Source organism: Chenopodium quinoa, unplaced genomic scaffold, assembly GCF_001683475.1.
Source record: "Chenopodium quinoa cultivar QQ74 unplaced genomic scaffold, ASM168347v1, whole genome shotgun sequence".
In the NCBI taxonomy this organism is placed as follows: domain Eukaryota; kingdom Viridiplantae; phylum Streptophyta; class Magnoliopsida; order Caryophyllales; family Amaranthaceae; genus Chenopodium; species Chenopodium quinoa.
The window spans coordinates 10,979,495-11,003,503 of NW_018745024.1; the positions used below are offsets into that span (position 1 = coordinate 10,979,495).

Here is a 24,009-nt window from a genome sequence, read left to right on the forward strand (position 1 = left end):
TTAAATTTGATCTACAAAGAATATATTCTTGGGCCAAAATTGCAATAACTTTGAACTACACGTTGTCAAGTGGCAAACCATTCAACATTTGTTTGACAAAGTGCATAAAATACTAACTACTAGAGCGCAACACAACAAATTATATGCAACACAAATAAGAAAACATATGATATATATCCAAAATTTCTTATCTAGTTATTGGAGAATATCTTGATCTGTTACTTTTTATTTCTCCTTTCCATATAAATTAGCAATAAGCTAGGAATTTTAAGTATAAAGAAAGTAGCGCGTTTTTCTTATTCCTTAATATGGTAGGATCATTGCCAAATTATTACGAGTGATTTGTAACACATTATTTTTATACTTAAACGCGTGAAATCTTTTTAAGGGAATCACACTAACAATGGCTCCAATTCGTTTGGAACCCTCTAAAGTAGGCTTTCTACTTAAACTTTGTTATTACAAAAATCTCAACCACTTTCCTAGATGTTTAATTGTTTTTCCATCATAAATTGCCATAATTTCCTCTCATCCAACAATTATCTCCTTTATACAATCATCTTACACTTTCAATTTCTCTCTCCTCAAAGTTTATTTGATTTTCCCCCAATAACTCCTCCTCAAACCCCACATTAGGGGGAAGAAAATCTCATTTAGAAGAAAATTACTAATATTCATAATAACAATGGAGCATCGACCAATTGAGGTGAAGTTACTCAATGCAAAGGATTTGAAGGATGTAAATATATTTTCTAAGATGGATGTCTATGTAATCGGTTCCGTTTCCGGGGACCCACGGTCCATACAACGAACTACGGTTGACAAAGATGGTGGGACCAACCCAAAATGGAACCATGAAATGAAATTTACATTTGATGAATCAGCCGCTCGAATGAACCGGCTTGGTTTGGTTTTTCAAATTATGTCGGACCGGACCCTTGGGGATAAGGAAGTGGGTCGGGTATATGTACCTCTAAAGGAGCTATTTGATACATTTGGGTCCGAAGTTAAAGATGAGAGATCGGATAATGAGATGATCGATCAAGAAAAGAATATGTTATACCAAGTCCAAACCCCCACGGGTAAATTTAAGGGTCAATTAGAGTTTTCGTTTAAGTTTGGTAAAAAATATAGTCAAAGTGTCGAACGAAAATTGGATGATCTAGTCATAGCATATCCCGCGGTGGGTCCAAGTCCTGGGGTGATGGGTACAAGTATTGTACAAGGATATGGAACTACCCCAAACCCTGGACCCACATCAAAATCTGAACCTACTTCTATATATCCAAGCCCAAATATAGGTGGGGCCACTTGTCATGGTGCACCTCAACCTGGATACCCGCCACAAGGTTACGGGCATGGGTATGGATATGGATGCGGCTACGGATATCAACACCAATATACCCCCCAACCGTTCCCTAATCCTCATGTGGGATATGGGTACGGGTTTCCGGGAGGGTATGGTTACGCAGGACAAGCACCGACGGGTTATACGCCAAAACCGAAAAAGAATAAATTCGGGCTAGGGGCTGTGGCGGGTATTGGGGCCGGGTTGTTGGGAGGGTTGTTGGTGGGGGAAATGGTTGATGATGTTGCTGATTCACTAGCCTATGATGACTCATTTGATTATTAGCTGTTTTATTCAAATGGAGATTTTATAAAATAGTGATATGGGGGAAGTTAGTTAATGTTGACTATATTTTTATTTTTTTATAGTTGACATGGCAATTATTAATGATTAAAAACAAAAATATGAGTATCTCCCAACAGTCCAAAGTTAAATATATTTCAGAATATTAAGACAAAATCTAACCATACAAGATACATTTTCACTTGCATGACTAAATTATAGATATATGTTGAAAATGGAAATACATTTTGTATTGACATTAATTTTGGTAATTTTATAGCCTCTAGAAAAACATAGCTATAAATTTCAAGGATTTTATTTTTGATTGATATGAGACATGTATTGTTGCTTTTTTTTTCATTGCAATACGCCAATATTTGCAAATCAGCAATTCAGCAGTACAAAACCAGGAAAAAAACAAAAAAGAAAATAAAATAAAGAAAAATAATACCCCCTCCGTTTCAATATGATAGTCCCATATGGAATCTACCACATAAAATAAGAAAAGAATAATATTTGGAATCTAACATTAAAGTCAAAAACAATTCATAAATAGTTTTGCCTTATTTAAACTTTTTTGTTTTTTTAAGGAAACCGTCAAATATAATTGCATAATTTAAGGGAATAATTTCTTTACTTAGACTCATGTCATCAATGCACAATCATTAATTTAACCAATCATAATTTAATAGGTATAAAATAGGAAATAAAAATTAAGTTAAAAGTAGAATACATTCAATATGGGTAGATCTTTTTGAAACGCCAAAAATAGTATATGGGACTAACAAATTGAAACGGAGGGAGTAATTTTCATAACTATTGATTAACAAGCATTGAAACTACATTCTTCCTGTTGTCCAAAAAAAAAAAAAAAAAAAAAAAAAAGAACATTCTTCTTTTCTCCAAGATATAGAGACCATTTAGGTCATGATGACCTGAATTTCGAAACTAAACCAAAATTTTCGGTTTAAGTTCAAAGTTATGTTCGAGATATACTAAATTAGTACTATGTACAGCCTAAATCAATATTGCCTTAAACAACCGAGTTAACCAAGATACATACGTAGTAAACTACAAACTGCTAATGTAGCGCGATTTCACTCATCCCTGCAGGCTACAACAAGAGGGTCATGCAACATATAATTCCAGTATACAGAACAGAAATAGAACATTAGTTTGATTAGAGGAGAATTTCATGAGAATGCTTAAATATCAAGGTTTAAAATCGTCGGTCCACATCCCATTCTAGCCTTAGTCCTGCAATTTATCTTACATAACACTAAAATCTAATTCATATGTCAAGGGTGCATAGCATATGCATAAAGATACTCGATCATTGACCTGTTTTTTAGCCTAAGAAGAACTTGTGGGGTGAACTTGCAGCAATAATATCTCCTTGATCTTTCTCCCTTCACCAACAATAACTTCAAATTCACACTCGTCTCCCTCATCTATGTCGCTGTTGATCTGAAATTCTCTCCATCCATGACTGAGTGCAACACGGTCAACCCTCTTCCAGAACTTCACTTCCTGAGAATACCCTCTCTGATTCCGTAGAAGAATTGTTCCTGAATGATTCAGTTTGGGGGCTACTATGTTATAAGTGTCGAAGATATTAGCAGGAATGAACTGCACACAGGAATAACTTACAAAGTTACATTTCAGATTTTAACAATTAGTCCCTAACAACTATAGTCTAACAACTACTGATAATCTATGTCAGAAATCAGAAGAGCCTGATCTAATGAAAACTTTCGGACAATAATTCTTCTTAGAAGAGTGTTCAGTCAAAAGAAAAAGAAAGCAAAACAAAAATAGGCCAATGCAAAAGTGTTTCTATTTAACACCCTTATAGCATACTTACATGATAAATTTTGTAGCTGGAAAATGAGAAATACTGATGCAAAAATTTCAGACAGAACAGTAATGTAACATGATCAGAAAAAGGCAGTATAATACATTAATACCAGCAAATAGGAGGAAGAAAAGTTACCAAATCATAAAGGCATCCTTTGAAAACTCTTCTGAATTGTATATTGTTCAATGGAATTGTTCTACTCCGAGGAATCATTGTTACTTCACGCGAATAGACTGACATAACAAATCAGGAAAAGTATTATTAGTACAATGAGGTGTTTGAAAAAATGTTAGGCTTCTTCAAAGGGCTAACCTCAAGACTTTGTCACCGTGCCTCTTGCATCCACACGGGTGGCAGTAGCTTCTTCCTTCTTGCATCCATTGGTACAGAATATTTCAACAGTGAACGTGACATTACCATTGTAGCCAAAGGTCAAGAAATCTCCTCGGGTTAATGAGTTATCTACTACAAAGTTTTTCCAACCCTTTTTGATAATCAGTTTGCACCCAGCCTGTGCTAACTCCACTTTCCAAATTTTTCCTTGTAGGTTTCTCAAGCAGCCAAACTTGATAATCTTCCCATTGAAGTTCTTTACGAAATCACCAGGTATCACCTGCAAGAAATGAAAAGGGTCTATATTACATCTTTCATGTAAAATTATATGTATGCAGTAGAAACAAGCTGCAAATAGAGGATTCAGATGCAATCCTAATGATCCTGTTACTTTATTCTCTAGCTACTAGTATCTGAGTGATATTTAACTCGTCGAAGTGTATCAGGCATGGCAAAGTAGCACAAGAACAGTTCCATATTCAGGCACCAATTAAGATCACAAAATCCTAACAGAATGTACTAAGCCAATTATTTTCTACTCAACTTCTAGCAACAAATAACACCTAGATAATGAAAAAAAGTCAAGTCCTTGAAATCATGGTGATATAAAATTTTCTTATAATAATCTGCTACATTTCATACATAAATCCGGCCTAGAAATAGCAAATAGCTACACCGAAGGCAAAGTTTTAGATGTCTTACGTACTTTCTCTAGAACATAAAGTGACAAAATTCGCCTTATAGAACGTAAAATTTGTCTTATGTGAACCTGATTTTAGATCCACAACACACACAATGAAAATGGACAAATTTGTTCTCAGTCTAATCTACTCATACACAGTGGCGGACTTGGGCTTAGACCTGGTGGGTCAAGTGACTCACCAGGCCCAAAAAAAAATTTTAAGTTATTTTTAAAAAAAAAAAAAAAATTAAAATCAGTTTTCCCCAAAAAAACCAAACACCTTCAAGCCCTAGCCTTCTTCAGTTCTTCTCTTCGCCATTGCCAATTCGCCTCTTCCCTTCAATCCTTCATCAATCATCTGCAACTCCAGTTCTTCACTTCTTCATCAAAGAGTAAGTTTGTAATTTTTATTGTTAATTTCTAATCTTCAATTTAATTCATTCTAATTAGTTAATTTTATTAAACTACAATCGCAATCTTCAATTTAATTCAGCCAATTCGCTATTTCGCTGTGCGGGTTGTGCTGCTGGCTGCTCCACTGCTCGCCGACGCCTAGTCGCCTCAATCAGCGCCTGCCGCCTCCGGCTCTGTCTCTGAAACAATTTAATTAACTTACCCCCCTCTGCTAAAATGCGCCCTTGATCCCAATTTTCTTTTCTTTGAAAGTTGAGATCTTTCAATTGAAGAAGAAAGAGAAGAACAAGAACAAGAAGAAGTGAAGAACCCCAGTAAAGCAATGGTTGCAGAGCCTTGGTTACTGAGAACGGGGAATCAGGTAAGTAGCAATCTGAAAAACTCCCTTCTTTTACACCCAACAAGCACAAGTAATAGTAGTAGTAGAAAGAAGAAAAGTAGCAGTAGTAGTAGTTGCTCTAATATTGGTATCTTGTCATTTGAGGTTGCTAATGTTATGTCAAAATTGGTCCATCTTCATAACTCAGTCTCTGATGAAGAGATCTCGAAACTGAAGCATGAATTGATTAAATCAGAGGGTGTTAAGAAATTGGTTTCTTGTGATGATTCTTACCTTTCAGAGCTTGCTTATTCTGAGAGGGTAGATGATTTGAATAGGGTTGCTGAGGTTGTCTCTAGGTTGGGGAAAAGATGTACTGAGCCAGCCTTGCTTGGTTTTGAGCATGTTTATGGGGATATTATTAGTGGTAGGATTAATGTCAAAGATTTGGGGTTTTTGGTTAAGGATATGGATAGTATGATTAGGAAGATGGAGAGGTATGTGGGTGCTACTGCTAATTTGTATGGTGAATTGGAGGTTTTGAATGAATTGGAGCTTGCTACCAACAAGTTCCATTTGAATCATAATCTTGATAGTCGTAGGGCTTTTGACCAGAAATTGAAATGGCAAAGGCAGGATGTTAAGCATTTGAAGGATATTTCACTTTGGAATCAGACTTATGATAAGGTAACTCCGGCACGGCAGTCCGGCAAGGTATGTTCATCAATTGGATGTATTTTTTAGTACTATTATTTGGTTGTTCGGTAATTTTTTTTTTTTTTTACATACTTGATTATCGATTGTGACCCACCAGTCGGAAATTCCTGGGTCCGCCACTGCTCATACATGAATTTAAATTACTTAAGGATGTAAAACAGCCAATACTAAAAATATTATTGCAAAATGTAGTAATTTAAGTTTTAAAAAATATACCAATTGCTTTGAATTGTGTTCTGGCAGATAGATCTTGAAGAATCCCGGTACATAGCGCAGATCATTCATCTTAAAGGGTCTTCCTCTTTTTCGCCGAACAGCATTTACAATTCTCAGCTCAGAACGAGGTTGTGAATCATCCACCATTGCTTCAATCAAGTAATTAGAATAAGAAGACGTTCCTTGTTCTCGTTTCACCATTTTTTTCTAGTCAATTTTGGAGTAGAGTCAAGTTAAGACAATCTTTAAGGAACGGATAGAGTACCATTTAAAATCTTAATCAAAACCCAAAATTCCTACTCAACCTTTATAATTGGAAATAACATAACAACTCTAATATCACACATTATGATCAACTGATAACTTTAAAACAGAACATTAAACTGATTATTTTTCAGAAAAAAGATTCAAACTTGACAAACCCGGCCATTATTATAAAAATTCGGTTTGATCTCATACCCCAAATAACTCAAACAATTCAACATTCACCATTTCTAATTAAATTCAACAATTCTCAATTTGCAAACAATTACAATATCAGTTTCTAGCTAAAACAAAAAAAAAATCAAAATTGCCAAATTAAACAACTTCCCATGAATTTCAAGCAACACCAACACTAATTTGATGAATTAAAACAACAACTAATTTAATCACAAAATCAACCCAACAAAAAATCATGGAGAATAAGAAATTGAAAACATTAATTCAATACATAAATATGAAAATGAGTTACCTGAATAATAAAATTGAAAGGTGAACTTTACTTGTCCAAGAGAGAGAAACAGAGGAAGAGAGAAATGAAATTTATTGTAAACAAAATTAAAGGGTATAGCTGAAAACAGCAGACAAAAGAGCGCCAAAAGTTAACAGTATGACATAATCTTTGGTTTATGAAATTACAGTTATTTTGTCGTTAGCCTGATAAAAGTACACCAAATCGTACGGAGTATCAAAATATAATAAATGGACTGTTATAAACTTATAAATTTATAATAGATAATTCAGTACATTCTTTTTTTTACTAAGATAGGTCACATCAAATGTTTTAACCAATCTTGTTCATTTCTTACTCCTATTGTCCCAACAATACTATTGCTTCTTTCAACTCATACTTGTATTTTTTTCCTTAAAAAAAATAGTCTTATATTTTTACCATCAAGTATTGACTGAAAGTTAAAAAGTTGGTAGTATGAGTAATTGTCTATTTGATTTGTTGCATTATTTACTCATCAATAACTTTGAAATCTACAACTACGATTACAGTATTTTGTATGTATCATGTTCTCATGAAATTATCGTGAAAAAATTGATTTTAGCATCATTATATTTCGCCAAAATTGCTTATGATATACGGAGTATTTATTTATTTATTTTCATTCTTATTTTTTTGTCCTTCTGATCTCAAAGATTGAGAAATTAATTCTTTGAAAAAAATAAAAATGTGAATATCATTCAACCAAAGAAGCATAATCAACTACGGAAGTAATAGTTTATACTCCTTCCGTCTCTTTTTAATCTTTACACTTTGACCATTTTTTTCTAACAAAAAATGGTTCAAATCTATAAACTAAAAGAGAGGGGGTAATAATTTATTGGAAAAAATAGCTTCAATTAAATCATACATCCTCGAGTACTAACCTAGTATTGAGTAATAATACTTTCAGATTTTCTGGGAATGCTATCAGGAAAAATAATCACTGAACTTCATGTCCTGTGCTGATATTTCTATTCCATCAGAAACTAAAGGGTAAATACAAGTTAATCTTTGAGATTCACAAAATTTGTTTATCACATGGCAATTTTGTAAATAAATCAACAACTTTTTCCATAAAAGTGGGTCCTACATTAATGATGACTAGATAAAGTTGTTCATTTATTTACCAAAATATCATGTGATAAACAAATTTTGTTTATCCCAGAGATTAACTGGGGCTTCCTCGAAACTAAAATGCTGAAGTTTTGGTCCATACGTAAACAAAGCGCGGGTTCAATTCCCGTCGTTCGCCCGACTTTGTGTTAAGCTTCTCAAATATACATTCACTCGTTCTTAGGCCTAGGAATCCTCTTAGATCATACGAGTGATTGGTGTCCTACGGCGAATTTGCAACAGCTCAATCTCTTTGATCTTTCTTCCTTCACCAAGACTAACCTCAAAATCACACTCATCTCCCTCAGTCAATTTGTTCTTCAACTGAAATTCTCTCCACCCAGTAGTGATCTGAACACAGTCATGTTCCCGCCATATCTTTACTGTCTGTGAAATCCCTCTCGGGTACTTCAGAAGTACCATTTCTGGTCTATTTGGTTTGGGCCGTTCTATGTTGTACTCTGTGAAGATACCTGCAGGAATGTTCTGCACATACAAATAAATTATAAGTCCGATTTATACAGTCCTCAGACGAGTGATATTAGATATAACCAAAAGCTGTATCACGGTATGCCTGTATACTTTGCAAATATTCGGACTATATACGAGTATTAGATTTGGTAATAGAAGAGCAATCTTTAAGAAAATAGAGGAAATGATGATACAGGTAAACACAAAAGAACATGAATACATGATTTGCCCAATTCATAACTTTGATGAACCTTCTTAACTAATCATTGGGTTGTATCGTGGGGAGATTGTATAGGGGCTACTTCGGGGGTATTAATGATTAATATGACGCCAATTTTGAGGTAACGACATTTAAAACATGGAGTTTCTTCAGACAAAGGGAATCAAACTCGTTTTACTATTCAACCAAACATCAGTAAGACTAGCTAAAAACTACAGCTAGTACTCACCCCTTCATGAATAACAAGAGGTGTTACTTATAAAAGACATACAAAAGAGCAGGGGATAATTTCTCAAGCTTATATGTCGATAATTTCTCGAATGTGAGACACCAAACATGTGCACACATGTAATACAAGGTTCAAAAGGAGGAAATAAAATAGGTTTGCCTGATCATTTCAGTTTTAGTTATTTAATACTTTTTTTAACTTTGTATTATACAGTTCACAACAGAGATTATCACATAGTCCTTCATCTTCTTGGAACATCTAACTCTGAACATGCCTACATAGATGTTTTCATAAATGCCTACATAAAGGATGACACACATAAATCGAGAAATGTGTCATGTAGACATTTGATACTGTGAAAAAATTGGACAGAAAACTGATGGTAAAGAAACAGAAAAAGACAGTATAAACCATAATCCAAATACATGGGAAAATTTACCAATTCATATATCTTTCCCTTGTTAACACTTGTAAATCGTATCCTCTTTAAATCAAGGTTTCCTTCTGAGACACCTCTTGTCATTACTTTGTGCGAATCTGTCAGAATTTTCTTCAAGGTTATAAGCATGATGAGTTGAATGGGCAAAAAAACTAATAAAGGATAGGTTTCTTTAAAAAATAACTAACCTTGAGACATCTGTTCTACTTTCGCGCTTCTTTCTAAATATGTATTCTCAGAGCAGACATCAGTATGATGGCTATAACTTTCATCAAAGTTTGGCTCCTGCTTCAATGTCACATGAGGCTGGTCATTGGTGCCCATAGGTTCATCCTCCTTCAAACATCCACTGATACTGAATATTTTGACAATGAACACGGAATTCCCTTTGTATGTAAAGATCAAAAACTCTCCTCGCGCTACTGAATTGCCTGTCACAAATTCTTCCCAACCCCTTTTCATAAGTAACTTGCTTCCTGCCTTTTCCAGATCCACATTCCAAACTTCCCCTTTTAAGTTTTTCAAGATTACTTTCTTTGGAGTCTTCTCTCTGAAATTCCTTATAAAATCAGGAGGTATTGCCTGTAAGAAAAACCAATTCAAGTTCCAAATCAGTTCTCACAATTCATTCAATTCTTTTCCTTTTACAGATTAATGTGCATCAAGAGGGAAGCCACAACGCCTACACGGCCTACAATCAACATAAGTGCATAGCTATAAGGAGGGAAGCAACATTATTCTGTTTATATGCTATCACTAAGGGTTAGTTTTTGCATATCCACATAAGCCAATATTGGACAACAAGGGATGCCACAAAGCATTTTGGGACAAAAAAGTTTATGATTTTCCTGCTTACATAGTGATGATTAAAACCATGCTTTTGGCAAAATCATACGACAAAATATTTTCTGGGGCATGTATGTGGATCCTGTTATCTATTCTTTGCAACAGAAACATAGTCTTCAGTACTTTAGACAGTACATTTGAAGTTAGAGTTGAGTTGGGCACCACAGGTGAAGATGGACTCCTTCATAACTAACACTAAGTTTAATTTGAAGCTTAAGGGCTGGTTCACATTTACTAAACTGAGCTGAGCTGAACTGAACTGATTGGAGCTGAATTGAATTGAATTGATTGAATTGAGCTTAAATGAATATTTTATGAGAGAGGGAAATTAGGAGCTGAATTGAACTGAACTGATTGGAACTGAACTGAAATTAAGTAAATGTGAACAAGCCCTAACTATGTGAGTGAGATCTGGCCACATAACGCTTTTCTTATACAAAATTACAATGTAGCCTAGAATGATCCTCCTAGTCACTATTAGAATAAAATTCACAATCATAACTATTGAAAATTCACTAATCTATCTCTTCTAAAACCTTGTAAGCATCAAACGCCTGCAGGAAAGGCAAGTTCTGTATTCAACTCTACACTCCCAAACACTACATTTCAATGCATCAATACCGATTACCGAATATGTTAGAGCTACACTATCTTCGTTTGTAACACATGGGTAATCTACACATTAGGTATAATGTCATATATGTATAATTTACACCGTAGTCCTAATCATGCAAGCATAAATCAGTACAAACTGGTATTGTAAAATGAAGCATGCATGAATTAAATGAGTAAAAATCATTGAAAAGCACTGATTAATAAATACAGTATTACTAGTTACTAGTAAAATATAGCAAAAAAAAAAATGGGAATACAAATAAAATTAGAAAAATTTACCAATTGCTTAGAGTTGTGTTCTGGTAGATAAATTTTGAAAAACTCAGGAGGATATTGTGGAACTGGGTATTTACGGGGCCTTCCTCTTTTTCTTTTAGCCGGCCTCGCCATTATTGATAATTTCTTACACAATTCTGAAATTCAATTATTGATAATCAACTTAATAATTTTGAATACATTTCATAAAATTCAATAATAACACTAAACCCCATTTGCAAGACAATAACGAAAATCGCAAATACCCAAATGAAAATTGAAATTGAAATTAAGGATAAATTAACAAATAATTAAGATAAGACAGTACCTTATTAGAGAATTGTAGTAAAGGAAAAACTTATAAATTTGTAATTAGGGAGTAGTAATTGCGTATAATGAGAGGCAAATGGAAGAAATAAGGAACAAAGGAAGTATTGAATGATACTGACAGATTGAGTGTTTGATAATGGTTTGTTTTGAGTGTTTGACGACCAATGAAAAGTCCAAAACAAAAGTCCGACTCATAGAAGAAAGTGGCTAAGCCCATTGACTTCATCTTTGATTCTAACTTGTAAGAGTTGGTTGCTAAAGACGAATAAGATGTTGCGTTTAAAATTCAATCCGAAAATTTGATGATGTAACCCGAAATTTTTTACTGATAATTTCAATAACTCGATCTGAAAATCCGAAGATCTAATCCGTAAATTCAAATATTTGATTTCAAATCGGATTGAATTGGATTTCATATCCGAAATTGAACAAACCCAATAAAGTAATAAGTAGGGATGACAATGAATCTGGACCCGACCCGGATCCGTGGATCCAGATCCGTTTTTCACGGATCTGAGTCTTCAAATTTTGAACCCGACGGATCCGGGTCGGATCCGGATCCTGTTGACAAAAAGGATCTGGATTTGGGTCTGGGCCCTAGACCCGGATCCAGATCCGTGGACCCGTTTTTTTTATTTTTCCTATTAAAAAAAAAACTAAAATTGTTCGTTTTTTTAATTAAAAATGTTGATAATGTTAGTAATGATAAAGATTAACTCTTTCAAGAGAAGAATTTTAATGCTTATATTATATATATTATCGTTGTTTTTTCACTAGCTCATATTTAACATCGTATTTTTTTGTTGTTTATAATTTTAATTCAGAATATGAGTGTATAAGTTGGTTAATTTGGGGTTGAACTTAATAACCAACAACATAAGTTTGAAATATATTTTTTTGACCCGAACATTACATTTATTGCAAAAAATTAGGCAAAATATATTGGACCCGGATCCGGACCTGGATCCGTTGGACCCGACGAATCCGGATCCGGGTCTTTATTTTCTAGACCCGGCGGATCCGGGTCGGATCTAGATCCTATAAAGAAAATTGGATCTGGATCCGGGTCCATCCGGATCCAGTCCAGATCCGACCCGTTGCCATCCCCAGTAATAAGTACAAAGAATGATAGAAGGATAATGAATAGCTAGAACTTAGAATACAAGGCTTCAAATATTATCCCATAACTCTAAGTTCGGTTTGTAAGGGAAATTTTGATGAATTGACCAACGGTGGAGGGTTGACCTTATAAATTCACTATTTTGACTCTTTGGTAGAAATTCGTTTCAATAAACTTGTTATACTCAACAATTATAATTTCTAAAAGATTTGAATTTTCTATGCGACATTTAGATCAAAATTGATGGTTGTGAAGTTTTTGTTAATGACAACTACTATGTCCTAGAATTACTAAAGTGAAAAACTAACAACATTTGCATTTTACTAAAACTTGAACATGAATGGACGAATATTTACTAAAAATGACCAATTTAGCCCTTGATCAAGGTGAGAAACCTGGGTATGGGCCATGCTAGCTTGGGACGGCACTAGCACGACACGCACTTGGCCCGGCATGATCGAATAGTGGCATGCGGACCCTTGAACACAGTTGCAAAATTTTGGCACGAGACTGCGGGCGACACGACAATTTGGCCTGTGACACGGCTTGCTACTAGCACACCGCACGGCTCGACTTAAATTTATATACTACCTCCGATTTTTTTTTTAATTGTAACTTTGAAATATTTTATATCTCACAAAAAATATCCTAAATTTGCAACTAAAAAAAATAGAAGGTAGTTGTCTATGCTCGGCAGTTCGGCAAGACACAACACACTAGGCATGTGAGTCGTATACTCGTATTGTGGGTTGGGATGTGCCAATTGGTGGCCCGACAAAGCACGGCTCGCCAGCATCCAGGCCTAGCACGACACGATACAACCCACCCCAACCCCAGGCACGATGAGGCGCGGCCACGGCAGCCCGGCAGGTACGATGCTCAGCTCGTATAATTTGACTCATACTTGTAATCAAATTCAATCATCTTGGAAAAATAAAAAGAATACGTGCAATCAACAAAAAGTGGGACCCACTACAATAAAATCTCACCTTCACCATCACCAGTTCACCTTCATCTCCAAGTTTCCTCCAATCTAAATTTCCTTCTCATCTCTCTCCTCCTCCTTCAACCGCCATTGTTATCTTCTTCAAGCAACCTCAAAAAACCCAGAAAAAATAGCTTTGTTCATCCTCCTCTACTACCGCTTCACCCACCACATTCTCTCTCTCCTCTCCTCCTTCATCCTCTCTCTCCCCTTCTTCCCAACCATGCCCTCCTCCCCACCTCCACCCCCACCACCCCCTCAACCACCCTCCTCCTCCTCCTCTTCCTCTTCAACCCCACCTCAACTCCTCTCTCTCTCCTTCAACCAAGACTCCACCTGCTTCTCCGCCGCCACCAACTCCGGCTTCCTCATCTTCAACACCCACCCTTTTCGCCCCATCTTCAACCGCACCTTCTCCCACTCTCTCTCCCTCGTTCACATGCTCTTTCGCTGCAACATCCTCGCCTTAGTCGGTGGTGGGCCCCACCCCAACTTCCCACCTCATAAAGTCATGCTTTGGGACGACCATCGTTGCTGCTGCATCGGGGAGCTTTCCTTTCGATCTGATGTTAAGTCTGTTCGTCTTCGTCGTGATCGGATTGTTGTTGTGCTTTTGCATAAGATTTTTGTGTATAATTTTGCTGATTTGAAGCTCTTGCATCAGATTGAAACGGTGGCTAACCCTAAGGGTTTGTGTGAGGTTTCTTGTTTGTCGAATTCGATTGTTCTTGTTTGTCCTGGGTTGCAGAAGGGTCAGATTCGGGTTGAGCATTATGGGTCTAAGAGGACTAAGTTTGTCATGGCTCATGATTCGAGGATTGCTTCCATGGCTTTGACTCAGGATGGGAGGTTGGTTGCTACTGCTAGTAGTAAGGGTACTTTGGTTAGGGTTTTCAATACTTTGGATGGTTCTTTGTTGCAAGAGGTATAATCCCCTCTTTTTTTTAATTTGTTGTCTTTGATTGTTTCAGCTTGATTGTTGTTTGGGTTTTCGTAGATTTGTCATTTGTTGTCTTGATTGATTGATTCGGGTACTCGTGAAGGGCAATGATGTAGGCGGGATTTGATTCATGTGTAGAATTTAACTAGTTTAGCTGGTTGTCATCTATATTTTGCTGTGATTAGTGATAGTCAATGCCTGGTGCTTGTTTAGAAGTAATATCATTTTTTATATACTGTGCACTGTGAATGTGATGATGCATCATGATTTTCAGTTGAGCTGGTAGGTTTTACGCAGTGGTGTAGCTGAATATTGATTTGTCTTGGTTATATACAAAATGTAGCTGTGCTTCATCTCCAGTATATATATCAAATGCCTGTTATATATATCAAATGCCTATTCGTTTGATGATACCTTGTTAGTTGCCTGTGTGGTGTTGTCGTTCAATTGCACCTAGGTAAACTAGTGCGTGTTTGGTGCAGCATGATTCTTGCCTCTTGGCAAAGGTGTTTTTGGCTGTTGGTTTGTATACAATAGCCCATTGGTATGACTTATAGTGTTTTGCTAATCATCAATAACTGATGTTTGATTACTTTGGTATGTTAGGATATCTGTGCGTTTAAGACATTAGCCATTAGGTTTTTGGTATGGGGATATTGGCCTGTTAAGAATTATATTATTCATTCACTTTTCAGACTGACATAGCTAATAGACTAATAGTGGGTTTCTTAATGAGGATAATTGGAGGTGGAGATGGGAGAGGGCATTGGGGATGATAAGGAATTGATAATTGTAGTAAGTTTGAGTTACTTTCAAGCTTATCTGTCTGCATTTTATCGCTTTATATTTCAAGTGTCACATGCATTTCTGTGAATCGTATTAGAGTTAGCTTTTTAATCTCTTTCCATTTATATTAGCATGTGTGACTATTATCACTGAGCCTTTTTTTGCTTACGTATGCAAAAGGGTGTTTATAGACTCTCTAGAATGATTCATTAGTTCTGAAGTGTTTTGTGGGATCTGTTATATAGGTTAGGAGGGGAACTGATAGAGCAGAGATACAGAGCTTAGCATTCTCTTCTAATGCGCGATGGCTAGCAGCATCAAGTGACAGGGGGACCATTCATGTTTTTAACCTGAAGCTTGAACCAGGATCTCCTGGAAATAGTGGTTTGCAGAGTCCACCTGAGCAACCAAGCTCTCCACGTTCCCCTATATCGTCCATTTCCTTTATGAAAGGTACAATCTTCTCCATGGTGCTAATCTTCTTTTAAATGCTTTTAACCTGAAGCTTGAATCAGGATCTCTGGGTACCATCTTCTCTTCTAATCCATGTTCCGCTATATGGTGTTGGGACTTGAGGGCCACTAAGTTGAATATGTTGTTGGCTTGTTACATTGCATGAGTTATCAAGGGATGTATAAAAATATGATCTTACATATTGTTTCCTGAGTGTTTTTGGTTTATCTGTTTTTGCAGGTGTATTGCCTAAATATTTTAGTTCAGAGTGGTCGATGGCCCAGTTTCACTTGCAAGAAGGCACTCAGTACATTGTTTCCTTTGGCCAACAAGAGAACACAGTAGTGATAGTGGGAATGGATGGAAGGTAAATTATTCAATTATTTTTTCTTCATCATCTTTTTATTCTGAATACTTTACTTCACTGCAGAACCTGGCAAGTATGGTTCTGTTTCCCTGTAAAATAACAAGAGAGGTCATTTTGTTCTCCTTTTGTGACATATTACTATCCTGATGTTGTATTTCATAACTTGGCTCCACATCAAGAAGTTAGAACTTTCTGGTAGTCTAATGGTTTAAGTTGTTTTAAAAAGAAAATTCCTTTATATTCTATTCGTAATAGTTAGATATAGAGTATATATTATTGCTTTGACTATTTGAAGCTCCACAAACCATTTTTATTAAGATTTTACTAAATCCCCGCTTGTTCAATGTTGGTAATAGATTTCCTAAATGATAAGAGAAGACAGACACACATCAAAAGTCCAACACTGTGAATATGAGCATACTTCATCTTTCAAGGGGTTGTATGTAGATAAGGATTTTTTCATTTTGGTTATTTGAACGAGGGAGTTAATGTAAAGCAGCCTTTTTGCCCCTTATCTGTTTTATTGCTCTTTTTAATTGTTTACTAAGTCAGAAATGGTAGTTCCAGTCTTATCTTATACTGGTAGTAATAACATACATATGGGTGCTGGAGTTTGCATCAAACTGATTTTGTTTGCTTCAATTTGAAATTTATTCATAACAAAATTGCATTTGCATGTTATAGAGGGAACTAGCTGATATCATTGATGGAATTGCGGAATAGTTTATACAATAGCTGTTATTACTGGGAATGTTAAGATGATTGTGCTTGTACTTGATTTTTCTCTTTGCAATTACTGTATTCTAAGTGGTGGACTTCTTTGAATTCAGCTTTTACCGATGTGAATTTGATCCTGAATCTGGAGGAGAGATGAGGCAGCTGGAATATCGTGACTTTCTGAAGCCAGAACAGACCTCTGAGAGTTGACGTTAGAGATGCTTACTCCAAATAATAGAATCTCACATGTTCATGTTTCTCTTTCTCATCTTCTTCTTCTTCCTTCTCCTGTTCTCGTTCCTACAATCTTACCTTAAATGGTTCGTATAATCGTATTAGATAAAATGTAAATATGTATACAAGTTTGTTGTCACTTGTCAGCGGTTAGTTCATCGCTTTGTACATATTTAAAGTGCAATAACTTAATAATTAGTTGTGACAGAAATATACTTATTTTATGTACTGTGGTCACAATTTGATAAAACTAGCCTTTGTATGATTACAATTTACAAACGCCTCCCAGAATTGGGATCCTTGGTGCTTGCATGGAAGTGATGAACTAATATCTTTTAAAATACATTGAATGAGATGTCAACGAGTATATTTTTATAAATATAAATTTTCATAATTTTTTTCATTACCGGAAAAATAAATTAGCGATAAGTGAACGCTAATTAAAAATATGATGTATTGTTTAACCTAATCAGGTTAAGTTCTATATCAAGCAAATACGAAGTATCTGTTTAAACAAAATTGACCTGAAACAGTCTAACAGCGCTAACCGTCTCTCAATGGGCTAGGCAGCAAGTGCTGTGTTGGGTTCATGTGGAGAAACTAGCAGATTCCTACCCTATTAAGATTCTTCAATTGACCAAAGCAGAAACATGTACTGAAAAACAAAAGGTTTTTTGAATGATCATAAATTTGTAATACCAAAAAAAAAAAAACAATTACAGAAGCTAAGACACGAATTATGTCGTACATGGTAGTAAACTAGTAACAGTTGATTGAAAGTAATCTAGAAAACCTTTACAGAAATATATGCTCTCCTCCCTTCGGAGTATTTCAATTGATACTGTAGTGTAAAGCTGGGATAAACAGTATTTGATTTTGCACTATGTTGGAAATAAACCCGACCACCTCAGTAATTAAATTCACTCTAGAGCTAAAACGCTGAAGAGCATGCACTATTTTCAACAATTCTTTCTTTAAATCCTTTATTTTTCCTGGAAGAAGCTGGTGATTTTGCTCTGTCAGAGTTACATATCAGGATTTGCTTCCTCAGGAGTCACAGTTAAGGTTGCCTCAGCATTGTTTGCCCTCTTCACAACCACCTTTACTGGCTTCCCCACTTTATCGTCCATTAAGTCAATGATCTGTTACAGTGCAAAAAACAATAATCAACTTACTACTCAGCAGCTCTTCAGACTTGTTACTAAAAAACATAACGATATATTACTGCTTCAAGAACAGCTATAAATGCCTGAGAGCAGTACCTCCTTGATGCTTCCAACAGGTTTTCCATCAAATTCAGTGACAACATCTCCTGGCCGGAATCCAGCATGATCTCCAGGAGAGCCTGGAGTAACCTGTCACAGATATGAAGACCACAGATTACAGTTTGAATTTTCAAACATCTAAACACAAGCAAATGAAAACACTGCCTAATATATGAGGCTAATAAATGATATAAAAATCAAACTGCTCAACCAAGATGCTAGCAAAAAAACACATAGCAAGTACACATAGTGACATAGGCACAGAGACTTGAAAACCACCAAGAGTTTTTGCAGCTGTCATAAGCTATCGACTCTGAACCAGGATCCATCCAGAGATATTGTAACACTTCTCCTCGAAATTCACTTTTCCAGATCTACAAACCTTAATGCATCTAATTACCTTTGCCTTTGAACTTGGAAAAGTTCACAAAGACAAAAAAAATCTCTAATTTTAGAGATCAAATGACCAAACGGGGAGAGGAGATGGGTAAAGTAAGAAATTGTCAAATATGCAAGCACAAAAAAGTTCTGTGAATGATGGGAGCACAACTTAACTAAGCTAGACACCCTATTTTGAAACACAGATATAACACAAGATGCACAACTTGACAGCAAAGATTTGCGGAAGATGGGAGCTGAATTCCTCATCATAAATTCAAGAAAGTTACTTCTATACTTATTATGTACTTGAACAATCTGAGACAAGAGTTGGTAATATCTCAAGTCAACAGCATCACTAGACTGCTAAAATTGCTACCAAGCACTTCCTTTTCCCACTGCTCCATCTACTGCCAACCACATACACCTCAGTGAGTCAGTGCAACTTAGAAACATAGCTAATGCATGCAATGCAACCACAAATTCCACCAGGGTCGTTTACTTGTAAATGCTTCCAGCAAAGCGACTGGAACTCAAAACTTCAGGTACTATTCGTTACAATTGTGGACAGAAAAAAAATCAGAAGACGATGCAGGCTGCTCCATGACGTGGACACTAGCAACTGATCTGGTTCAAAAGATTTTCCTTCTACAACAAAACTAATGAATTCACTTCAATGGCATACAATGCAAGACATTTGCACTATGAACTCAGATAGTCAGATGACACAATTGCACAAAGATGGAATTAGCTGGTTTGAGGAGAAAAAATTCACAGGTACTCTCAAATTGTTGAGAGCAGTTGGTGAGTGGTGGGAGAGTCAAGAAGCAACAAAATAACAGCAATCAAAATGGCACTCCAACGAGATGAACATGGAAGTGCAAAGGGTGGAGGGGATTTCCAGGCAATACACCTTTAACATAGCTGAATATGTTTAAAAAAATTAAACCACCCGGTAACTTTTGCCCTCATTTCAAAATTATCCCCCAGAAAAGTGATTCCAATGCTAGAAGCCTAGAATTAACTCTGTGACCATTAGACATAAGAGATAAAAGCGACAATTTTCAGTAAAATAATAATTTTATGATTCTCATTACCCTCAGGCCCTCAACTAAAACTTTAGGTTAGCAGGAATACCTCAGTTACCTAGTCTTCAGTAAGCTTAGTGATACTATTCAACACATCTTTACTAGCAATCTCAACCACAATTTATAGCATTTCTTTTAACCTTGAGTTAGTTGAGTATAGTGACTCTATTCTACATACCTTTACTACCAATTATATGAACATCATGAAGTACAAAATTTTAGTAAATGTATAAAAAATGTGACATTGGAAAATGGATTATTAGTTTATTACCAAGCAGCCATCTGTTCATAGACTCCAATCCTGAACAAGTTGTTCTTCCTCAGATGTAGTATATTAATTCTTAACTACAAGGAGACCTAATACATAATCCTCATTCCTGAGAAGCCTGATCAAGCTTTATGCAATTCTACTTGGTTCCTAATCTTCAAGACAATGACAAATTGACAACCTCTTTTAAACATGCCATAACACTTTTGCCCTCTTTGCTACTTGTAAGGTTATCTATCAAATAAAATATCTAATCAAATTTGCAAATCTTGCATAATGTAACTTTCATTCCAATCAAGACAATGACAAATTGACAGCCTCTTTTAAACATGCCATAACACTTTTGCCCCGATGGCTAATTGTAAGGTCTATCAAATAAAATATCTAATCAAATTTGCAAATCTTGCATAATGTAACTTGAATCCAAACTTTAATGAGTACATTATTTCAAGGGTGCATCGCCGCATGAGCATGAGGTTTAAATACCAACTCTACAACTCTACAAGCATGGTTTTTGTTCCAAAAGAAATCAGATGGGGAAAGAATAAAGCTTCAGGAAAAGGAAACCTGAACCTACCATTGGGACAAGTACGCCTCTATTGACATTAGGAAAAACTGGATCTCTCTTTCTTAGCTGAGATATGATCATGTCATTGAGATCAATCATTTTGAGTCCAAGCCAAGGCCGAACAACTCTCCTGCACCATCAGTAAATTCAGTGGCACATCATCCTGGGATATTAATAGCAACGATAATGCAAGATAAGTATGACAAAAATAAGATAAAAGCTAGCAAATTTTCAATTGGGACGACGGATTGCTTGTAAGATAAGTTGATTATAAGCAATACCCTTTTTTCTTGAATTGGTCTATGATTTTAGAGACAGAGTCAATTGGCACAGCAAAGCTCAATCCATCAGCTACTAGCACTTTCATGTTATTAACCCCAACCAGCTCACCATCCATATTTACAAGAGGGCCTCCTGAATTTCCCTATCATAAAAATCAAGATACAAGAATTTACACATTAATCAAAGGAATAAAACAAATATAACAGCCACCACTGACCATCCAATCAAGACTCCTGAGAAAGTGGGTCTGATGATATGCGTGCAGCAATAACCAAGCACAACAGGCTAGGCTCTTTATAATATTCCCTTAAAGTGATAAAAGATAAACTAAAAATGCTGTGGCAATGATTAGTGAAATCAACTTGGACATGCAACGCCAGTATCTCTTTAATTTGTTGTCAAGTAAAGTCAGGGGTTGTTTATTGGATAAACACTAGCGAGAGATAGTCAATCTTACCACATTAATAGGACAATCCGTCTGCAAGTATTCTCTTCTCATTCCACCAAGACCCAGATCACTGCTTTTTCTGTCAATACAGCTGCATTTTCCCCATGCAGAAAGCAAACAATTAAGACCAAAAATAAGAAAGGCATTAGCAGGATACAAGCTTAAGCAATATAATGCCAATCACATATGACATAAAGTGATAACATCTCCAAACAAGTTAGCTGTGAAGTGGCTGATTATAAAGAAAAATATATATATTAATGACAATACTTTATACTAAGTATGATTTAATACCAGTATTACTAAAAATGTTGGACCACTTACTATTTAGTGACATATTTACAACCATGAATACCACAGCTTTTTATTTTTGTAATCTTTACCTTACAATACCAGCTGTCACGGTATTTTGGAGGGAAAGAGGACAGCCCATTGCTATCACCCAGTCTCCTGGACGAAGTTTATTTGACAAACCAAGTTTTGCAGCTGGTAGTGGTGACTTTGTTTTGACCTTTACAATTGCTATATCAGAATGTAAATCGGCATTCAATACTGTGCCCTCAAATGTTCTACCATCTTGCATGGTAACCTCAATCTACAAAAGTTATCAACTATTGTCAATTAATCAAAAGTAATTCTCACACCATCACAACAAAATGTCACATTAAAACCCAGTCATGAGTCTTCAAAGCAGTGGTTAAACATAAATGTCTAACAGGAAAATTTTGAGAGAAGACACAATCAAAAGCCTATATCTACAGGAAAAATTTGAGAGAAGATACAGGATTTTACAAAGAAAAAAGAAAGAGATTACTCACATTCCCTTTTGATGATGCTTTCACCCCCTGAAAGTCCACCACCACATGAGCACAATAGTACCATCAGAATCAATAATGGTTCCCGAGCCGATACTCCTTCCCAGAGTCAATCCATAGATTCCTGCTACGATCAATATTACAATCAAATTCTCAATAGTGTCGAGGAACTCTATATAGAGCATAGAGAAACCATAAATTTACCCTTTGGTACAGACAGATTGACAACAGCTGGGCTAACCTTGGCAGCTGCATTGGCAATGGTGTCTCTAGTGAAACAGTTTGAACAATGAGAAGAACCATCGGTAGGGGCTTGATTTTTCGTATCTGCTGGAGGATCAGGTGACACTCTAGAAAAATGCGGCGGATAGAGATCATTTCCCACATCTAGACAATAGGAATAGTACAAAGATGAGAAAAGTATTACTATTGAAAAACAATATAGGCTAGACTGCTAGAGTATGATAAACATTCTAAACCTGTAGGTTTATCAGGCATCGAGGGGCCAAGAGAAAACAATGGAACTCGCCATGGCACCGATAATAAGTTACCTCTTGTTGGAATAGATAAAGAAACTTGAAGTCCTGCGTTTCAGAGGCAGTCAACACACTTGCAGGAAATGGAAATTGCTTACTACTTATATAAGTAAAAGGAAAAACAAACCACACGCAATTGCACGGAAGATGCAGAAGACAGAAAAGCTATGCGTCCACAAATTAGCACAAACAATTATTACACTTCGCCGCACACAGATTCTGAAATGGTATACATATAAAGCTTAACGACTACCAATCTAATGATCTATCCATTCTGTGACATTAAATTCGTCAGGCATGGACGAAAGTAGATTAATACAAACTACTTTATATTACGGCCTTCTAAACATAACATAAAATTCCCTTATAACTAACCCACCAATTGTCCAATAACCGGAAAAATCATTCAGAATTCTAGGATACTTATCAAACCATGCAATTAGCTACCAATTTCGTTCGGCTACAACAATGTCCCTCTATAAATTCAGCACTTGGAATTGGATAGAGCATCAAACATCCAAACCCAATCAAAAAACTAAGCTCAGTAACACTTACAGATATCTTACAGAAGCAACCTCACTGACTGGAAATCTAAATATAAACTGATGTTATAATCCAACAAAGGACCAAAAACTTGTAAACCCGTCTAATTCGATAATTTCTGGCAGAATTAAAATTGCATAAGCCACACTCTAATTAACTTTATTCAAACAAATGCAATCAAATGCATTCCTCAATCATACAGACAATAATTCGAGGTCCAACATAAAGGAGTAGCACAATATCATCACAATTGTGTTGTTCCAAATTCCAATACACAAACGAAATTATAATGATCAGAGGAAAAAAAAAATTGTGAATCAAATTATTGAAAAAAATTACACCAAAATTAATGAGAAACTCAACTGGAGTTAGAATCAGGGGCAGCATTTGCATATAAAACCCCAGAACCTAAAGCAGCGGTTGCTGCGGCGCGCAACAGCAATGAATTTTTACAAAGGATTGGCAATTTCCTCTGTATAAACAGCATAAATTCATCACTAAATCACTATAATATACAATTAGTTATAATATCCCAATTAATTTATAATGACCAATAAATAAATAAAAGAATAATAATGTGAGAAATATACCATCAAATTCCTCATTTTCACCAGCTTAAAAGCTTCAATTAAACAAATTCTTCACTTCGTTGCAAATTCTCTCAGCTGCTAAAACTAAACCCCTTTAAAACCCAGAAACTTCTGAATTTTTCAGACGAAGAGAAAGTGTTTTGGTTTGCTTGATGAAAACGAAAACATAGACCCAACTTAGTATA

At 35.7% G+C, this 24,009-nt stretch overlaps 5 protein-coding genes and 1 pseudogene across 5 annotated transcripts; 3 read left to right on the plus strand and 3 right to left on the minus strand.

Moving 5' to 3' along the window:
• The first annotated feature begins 292 nt into the window (after positions 1-292).
• Positions 293-2,114, plus strand: LOC110709004 (protein SRC2-like). The gene has a single exon (XM_021887229.1). It carries the CDS (start codon positions 686-688, stop codon positions 1,631-1,633), a length of 948 nt encoding a protein of 315 aa, XP_021742921.1. The 5' UTR covers positions 293-685; the 3' UTR covers positions 1,634-2,114.
• An 869-nt stretch (positions 2,115-2,983) lies between these two features.
• LOC110708940 (putative B3 domain-containing protein Os04g0347400) lies at positions 2,984-4,298 on the minus strand. Its single transcript, XM_021887168.1, has 5 exons — positions 4,251-4,298; positions 3,822-4,101; positions 3,624-3,721; positions 3,495-3,527; positions 2,984-3,259 (listed from the first exon to the last, which is right to left on the minus strand). Exons 1-5 carry the CDS (start codon positions 4,296-4,298, stop codon positions 2,984-2,986), a joined length of 735 nt encoding a protein of 244 aa, XP_021742860.1.
• LOC110708662 lies at positions 4,289-6,961 on the plus strand. Its single transcript, XM_021886852.1, has 2 exons — positions 4,289-4,895; positions 4,997-6,961. Exon 2 carries the CDS (start codon positions 5,240-5,242, stop codon positions 5,978-5,980), a length of 741 nt encoding a protein of 246 aa, XP_021742544.1. The 5' UTR covers positions 4,289-4,895; positions 4,997-5,239; the 3' UTR covers positions 5,981-6,961.
• Positions 6,962-7,620: 659 nt separating this feature from the next.
• LOC110708663 (B3 domain-containing protein REM20-like) lies at positions 7,621-11,611 on the minus strand. The gene is made up of 5 exons (XM_021886853.1): positions 11,440-11,611; positions 11,136-11,269; positions 9,584-9,977; positions 9,396-9,493; positions 7,621-8,522 (listed from the first exon to the last, which is right to left on the minus strand). Exons 2-5 carry the CDS (start codon positions 11,244-11,246, stop codon positions 8,235-8,237), a joined length of 891 nt encoding a protein of 296 aa, XP_021742545.1. The 5' UTR covers positions 11,247-11,269; positions 11,440-11,611; the 3' UTR covers positions 7,621-8,234.
• Positions 11,612-13,562: 1,951 nt separating this feature from the next.
• LOC110708664 (autophagy-related protein 18a-like) lies at positions 13,563-17,293 on the plus strand. The gene is made up of 4 exons (XM_021886854.1): positions 13,563-14,471; positions 15,518-15,725; positions 15,966-16,092; positions 16,923-17,293. Exons 1-4 carry the CDS (start codon positions 13,770-13,772, stop codon positions 17,017-17,019), a joined length of 1,134 nt encoding a protein of 377 aa, XP_021742546.1. The 5' UTR covers positions 13,563-13,769; the 3' UTR covers positions 17,020-17,293.
• Positions 17,294-17,462: 169 nt separating this feature from the next.
• LOC110708942 lies at positions 17,463-23,839 on the minus strand (annotated as a pseudogene).
• Positions 23,840-24,009: the final 170 nt, after the last annotated feature.